The sequence below is a fragment of the Chanodichthys erythropterus genome, chromosome 9 (assembly GCF_024489055.1).
Source record: "Chanodichthys erythropterus isolate Z2021 chromosome 9, ASM2448905v1, whole genome shotgun sequence".
NCBI lineage: Eukaryota > Metazoa > Chordata > Actinopteri > Cypriniformes > Xenocyprididae > Chanodichthys > Chanodichthys erythropterus.
This window is the reverse complement of record NC_090229.1, coordinates 4,270,309-4,277,252: the sequence shown is the minus strand read 5'-3', so window position 1 is coordinate 4,277,252 and position 6,944 is coordinate 4,270,309. Positions and strand designations below refer to the sequence as shown.

Sequence of the window (6,944 nt, the reverse complement as noted above, 5' to 3'; positions counted from 1 at the left end):
TTGTTTGTTTAAATATTGTTTTGTTGGATTTATAATAAATAAACAAAAAACCAAATGTAATGCAACAAATAAACCTTTCTCAAAAGCCTGATGATCATTTTTGATACAATTGAATATGATTTCTCTTCAAAAAAAAAAAAAAATAATAATAATAATAAAAAGGTTACACTAATCTTATGTTGAATCTGTGCTTTGCTAAACACTGAAACTCATTGAATGACATTGTCAACTAAAGTAAGATTATTGTCATTAATCAGACCGGGTTATCAAACACCTCTGAATGGTTGGTAGCAGATTCATCTCATCCTCTGTGATTTTAAAATGTTTTTTTTTTTCTTCTGGATTCTTCTGAATTATAATCTCCCTACTTGAAATCGATCGGATTCTTCAATCAGCACCAAAAATGACTCTTTAAACTTGAACTTGGATAATCAAATAAACTTGAAATATTACTAACAATATCAAAATTACTCATACATTTACTTTATAAAAATCAGTAAACATTTCACAGCAGAAAGACACATGAACCATGAGCTGAAGGAGGATGTTTTATTAATCATGTGGATAAAACTCTTGCTGAATCTCAGCCAACTTTGAAGAGCAAAATTGTTCTGTTGCCGAAAGAGAACTTGATGAAATTGTTTAGACTAGGTGTCACGCTGTAAGCACAGCCCCCTATAATGCAGTGCCAGGTGTTCCCATGCCTTCTGTCAAACTCCTGTAAGGAAAGACACAGTATTAATGTTGCACAAACTCACATCAACAAACTCAACCATAAAACTCCTGACAAAAAGATAAAATACTCACAATACTGAATCAACTGCATTTCACTAAGACAGTCTCTCAGTAAAACTCTACAACTAACCTCCACGATGTAGTTAGCAATTTCAGTATCCTTTGTGTAGGTATGCAGAGCCATAAGAGTGACCTGATAAGCCTCCTGCTCCATGTCACCATCAAGTCCATCTGAAATTTGGGCCACAAGCTTTGGCCACAACCAGCTTGATCTGCAGCCATTAGCACAGATTCTGTTTCAATAAACAAGAGTGAAAGTAATTAAACAGGACAGAATCTGGAGATGAACAGTTTTAGTGATGGTCCAACAAGAAGTCCAGCTGCTGCCATTTATGAGCAGGAATTGTTGGTCCATGACACTATTATCAGATGAAACCAAACTTTAATACCACAAGTTGGAAGTGTGGAGTAGGCTATTAACCTTTTAACTGCCCCACCAAGAAAGTGTCATTTGAAAAAAAATGTATTTGCATTTTTTATCTCATTATGTCACTAGTTACCACACTCACTGTATTTTTTTTCAACACATACCATAATTTTGAAAAGATCGGCCTCTACCAAATGGTTGATATGGCACTTAAAGGTAAAATAATGAAATGCACATAGTATGAAAATCAGAAAATATGAACTATAATACTAATTTATTTTAAAACATAATCAAAATTAAATATTTTATATATTGAATCTTGTTTATTAACTGAAATATTCCATAAAATATTTTAGATTTTCATTTTAACCCAGGAAATTAAGTTTTCTTGTTTTTTTAACAATAAACTAAAATAAATAACACAAATAACTAAAAGTAACAAAACTAAAGACATTACATTCTTTCTGCATTCAAAAACTATAAACAAAATAGCAAAAGATAGTAATATAATGGCTTTTATGATTCAAGAAACGCCATCAAGTGTGAAGTGTGGTAGTGCAACAGGATTTTTCTATTTTTTTAGACATTTGAACATTTCTCTTCTCGGACAGGGTGATAATTTGGATCCTGGATAACGTGATGAAAATATATTTATTCAATGTTATCCACATTATATTTCATCTGCAACAGCATTGTGAAATTCTCTAAAGATACGTTGGGTCATTTACTTTTAAATGCATCATTATGCAAATCAAAAACACATGAGGAGAGTCTATGTGTCTGTGTGATACTGAGACTCAACATGCTTTTTATTTTTTAGAAAATAAGCAATGGTTTCTTCAGATAAGACCCTTATTTCTCGTCTGGGATCATGTAAACTGTAATTTTGACCATTGAAGTCCACTATATGGAGAAAAATCCTGGAATATTTTCATCAAAAATCTTAATTTCAGTCAAAATCTAACTTTTTTGACTGAAGAAAGAAAGACATGAACATCTTGGATGACATGGGGGTGAGTAAATTATCAGGAAATTTTAATTTGAAAGTGAACTAATCCTCTAATTTTACTTAACATTATTTTATTTATGCACTATACTGAAGAGACCTTTTTGGCGGATATTGGTTTACTTGTGGCCTTTTTGTGCACTTGAGCTTAAAGGGTTAGTTCATCCAAAAATGAAATTTCTGTCATTAATTACTCACCCTCATGTCGTTACACACCCGTAAGACCTTCGTTAATCTTCAGAACACAAATTAAAGTGGTGGTATAATGCCATTTTCACAAGATGTAAAATAAGTCTCTGATTTTCCCAGAATGTGTTTGTGAAGTTTCAGCTCAAAATACATCACAGATCATTTATTATAGCATGTCAAATTTGTCACTGTCACTACTGTAGTCATGTTGACTATTTTAACCATGTTTTTACTCATTTTCTGGACTGTGAAACCTCTCACCAAAAATATCTTAATTTGTGTTCTGAAGATGAACGGGTGTGGAACGACATGAGGGTGAGTAATAAATGACAGGATTTTCATTTTTGGGTGAACTAACCCTTTAACTGAGACTTGACAATTTGTAGACGTTTAAGACGATGTTGTGTCGACCTTGATTTATTGTAATATTGAGGCGTTTTATTTAGATTTTAGAAAATAAACATGATTTCTCATCTTACAAATCAATTGTTTCTTATATTCAGCGGCATGTCTCTCAGATGTCAAGGATAAAGTACTGTTAAAATCAGATACTCTAAGATTTTTACTCAAGATGTTTTGGAATTGGTGACTTGTAATGGAGTCATTTTCACTGATTTGTGATTCGAAGGAGGAAGAAGCTGGTCCAAATAAACTGGGTACTGACCCATCCTTCAATAACAACCGGCTTGCAAATCCCTCGTTGAACGCATTTAGGTTGAAGAAAAAATGACGGGACGGTTCAGGCTATACTGCTGTGGTATCGTTGTAAAGATGAACTTTAACCGCTGATTCTTCACGTATTGGCAGTGTTTGGGGAGTTTCCCTGCCGTCTGCGTGCACAAAAAGTGGCCACGCAATATGCTAATGTTTTGTTGTGACGTCAGAACGAAACAGCTGGGATTTTAATTGACTCAGAGTTAACTTTTACTTCTGAGAAACAATAACTATATATACAGTGCACTTTCAGATCTAAAACTTTGCAGGATGTTCTCATTAACTACATGAAAGGTCATTTTCAAAAATCCATGGGGCACTTTAATCTGCAATTCATGCACATACATATTATATGTATATATATGTGTGTGTGTGTGTGTGTGTGTAATGCTCTGCAATCTCTTACCCAAGTAGAATGATCAGAATCAGACAACCAGCTGTGGAACGCATGCTGCCGATCTGTAATGAAAAACATTATATGGAGTGAAGACACTCAACACAGATCCAGGGATTATTTAGCATTGACTGTCCTGAATCTGTTTACTAAATTGTTGGCTCATAACCAGATGCAATCATATTTTAGTACCAACAAGAAAACCAGTGTTTAGAGTTATTAAAAAAACTTTGAGTCTCTTCTGCTCACCAAGCCTGCATTTATTTGATCAGAAATCTAGTAAAAACAGTAATATTGTGAAATATTATTACAATTTAAAATAACTGTTAATTGTTGTAGACTAATATACTTTAAACTGTAATTTATTCCTGTGATCAAAGCTGAATTTTCAGCATCATTACTCCAGTCTTCAGTGTCACATGATCCTTCAGAAATCATTCTGATATGATGATTTGATGCTCAAGAAACATTTATGACTATATCAACGTTGAACGTTCATATTTTTGTGGAAACCATGATACATTTTTATTTTTCAGGACTATATGATGAATAGAATGTTCAAAAGAAAAACATGTACTTGAAATAGAAAAAATGTATAACATTATAAATGTCTTTTCTGTCACTTGATCAATTTAATGCATGCTTTCTGAATCAATTTCCTTATATATATATATATATGTTTTTGTGTTTTGTGATGGTTGTTCATGAGTCTCTTGTTTGTCCTGAGCAGTTAAACTGAGCTCTGTTCTTCAGAAAAATCCTCCAGATCCTGCAGATTCTTCAGTTTTCCAGCATCTTCTGCATATTTGAACCCTTTCCAGCAGTGACTGAATGATTTTGAGATCTGTCTTTTCACACTGAGGACAACTGAGGGACTCAAACTCAACTATTCACCCCCCAACTCTTAATGCATCATGTTTCCTTCTGGAGCATCAATGAATGTTTAAACCTTTTTTAATAGTTGAGTTTGAGTCCCTCTGCTGGAATATTGATGAATCTGCAGGATCTGGAGGATTTTTCTGAAGAACAGAGCTCAGTTTAACTGCTCAGAACAAACAAGAGACTCATGAACAACCATCACACAAAACACACAAACAGTCGTGGATCATCAGGTGACCACACACAGTGTTGAGAATCAATGGTTCACCTACTTATGAACGGGGTCATTTAATAAATTCAGCTATTGTTTTGTCTTGTGAATTATATGTAAACATCTTTTATGTAAAATATCTTACTCAGAACAGAACTAAATAAAAATAACATGCATTTTGTATGATCTCTCTTATTATGTTAATAATCTTCATGGTCTTACCTTAGTGCTGATCTCTGAACAGAATGATTATGTGATGATTCACTCTCAGTGTCTGACCGACTCTGATGCTCCAGATGTGTTTGACCAAAACTAATATAGATGTGACTGACTCCACCTGTTCTTTACATCACAACCTTCAGCATCAATAACTTCACTTGACAAATATCCTGCAACATCATCATCGTGTGTCATGTCATTTCTCAGTTTAACAACACAAAACATGGAAATATGAACATTCCTAAACACACAGAAACGCAAAAAGATGCAGGACATTTATTAAGAACATGTTTTTTTAGTATTTATTGCACAAATAAATAATACAAACTGATGCAATACAGTCACCTCAGCAGACACATGAAGCAGAAACATCATTACAGACAAATGTGGAACAAACCAGTTATTGCAGTTTTACATTTGTTAAATTATTATTTGCTATGTTGATTTGCTGTTGACTGTTTGTACCTGAAAAAAAAGCTCAAGGTGTCAAAGTCACCCATGTTTACAATCATAGGTCAAACAACATCTCCAGGATGTCTTGAGCGTCCAATCATATTATTTAAAAATCAATCCTTAACATATATGGCATTTCAAGAAATATAATAATAAGTTAGAAATGTGTGTGTGTATCTTCAATTTCTGTTTTTTGTCTAGGTGTGTCCATGATGTTCAGATAACATAACAGAAAAAGGTTGCCCAAGACAATATTGCACAAAGACAGTAACAATCATAAACCTCATTCGCTTCAGTTTAATTCCTTATGAACAAACATTTCTAAAATTTCATGACATAGCTACTATTATGTAGCAGGTTTCTTAACTTTAAAACTTTAAACAAGATTTTTTTTTTGGCACCCCCTTATATTGCGATTTATATAACCAAGTATTTAGACAAAATAATAAAAAAATTAATAACACTTGTATAGCACTTTTCTAGATACCCAAAGACGCTTTATGAGAAAACATGAGCCTAAATTATTTTGCCATTGACGTTTTCATTAATTTTGTAAAAAAGGGTTTCAAATTCACAAGTAAACAAATCACAAATTAAACTTAAATAGCTGCATCTGAGGTAGAAGAGGAGGAGTAAGCATGGCTAGGCTGTGCATCAATCAAATATTTCCTCGATGCATCTGAAGCGAAAAGTATCTGAAATCAGCTACTAGTTTACCAAGCAAAATGTATTAGAAATGCATGCAAAACTCTGTAAAGCATATATTGTAAATATTAGAACAGTGTCCACAGATTTGATGTAACAAAAGAACAGAAAATAATTATTGTAATAATTAATATGCAAATAATTTAATATTAAATAAATGAATAGATAATACACATAAAAGTATTATAAGAAGTACAAAGAGATATTTGAAATAATCCAACATAAATATTACCTGTCTACACCTCTAGACTCACTGCTCATTTTAACATTCTATCGAAGATATCACTGGTAGGTTTCCACCTAGAAATATCCATCTTGGATGATGATTCTGAACAACTAAATGAGTCTACTACTATGCCAAGGTGATAAATCATGCTAATATTGTCTCATATAGTGAACAACTAAATTATTAGGCCTTTGCTAACTGCGTTTAATGTGCCTCTAACTAATTACAGAGACATTTCAAACCAATTGGCATAGCATAAAAAACGACAATGTTGTTGGCCTTAAAAAAGGCTGCTTTTCAAGCCATGGTAATGCATGTTTTTGAAGGATTGGATATCAGTCTGTTTATGTAGGCTAGATATTCATCTGTAAAGTTATCTGTTTAATGTGTTAGCCTAGTGCACGCGCACAATTCATTAATTCAGTGTTTTCTTCACACAGTCTTACCTCTGGCTTTTTCACGTTTTTTCTTCCTTGCGCGCCAGATAATTTATGAGGTCGTTTTGACATGTCGCCCTCCGCCCCTCGCTGATAGCACGCGCACGCATCCAGCACAAGCCATTAAACAGAAAGTAAACAAATCCGCATACGGGGCCTGGGTTTCACCTCGCTCCGGCCATCCTTCAGCCAGGTGTCAATCAAATGCCCTTATTTTGGATTTTTATATAATACAAATTATTAATACAAATTCGAAGTTTAGTTTGCTAAAGATATCAGCAGTTTGGTTATGTTTGTAACTTTTTTTTTAATCCTCTGGCCTCTTTGGCGCCCCCTAGCGAGATTGCGC

At 33.6% G+C, this 6,944-nt stretch overlaps 1 protein-coding gene across 1 annotated transcript; it reads right to left on the bottom strand.

The window, feature by feature from the left end:
* Window positions 1–215: 215 nt before the first annotated feature.
* On the bottom strand, window positions 216–4,986 carry LOC137026196 (uncharacterized). The gene is made up of 4 exons (XM_067393456.1): window positions 4,778–4,986; window positions 3,478–3,530; window positions 866–1,028; window positions 216–718 (listed from the first exon to the last, which is right to left on the bottom strand). Exons 2-4 carry the CDS (start codon window positions 3,519–3,521, stop codon window positions 584–586), a joined length of 342 nt encoding a protein of 113 aa, XP_067249557.1. The 5' UTR covers window positions 3,522–3,530; window positions 4,778–4,986; the 3' UTR covers window positions 216–583.
* Window positions 4,987–6,944: the final 1,958 nt, after the last annotated feature.

Bases quoted from the DNA above. Each gene is read 5' to 3' on its own strand.
- LOC137026196 (XM_067393456.1), bottom strand. From the start codon at position 3,521: ATGCGTTCCACAGCTGGTTGTCTGATTCTGATCATTCTACTTGG. The intron at 1,029-3,477 runs GTAAGAGATTGC...TTATTGAAACAG, and splicing joins ATTCTGATCATTCTACTTGG to AATCTGTGCTAATGGCTGCA. The intron at 719-865 runs GTTAGTTGTAGA...CTTTCCTTACAG, and splicing joins TTGCTAACTACATCGTGGAG to GAGTTTGACAGAAGGCATGG.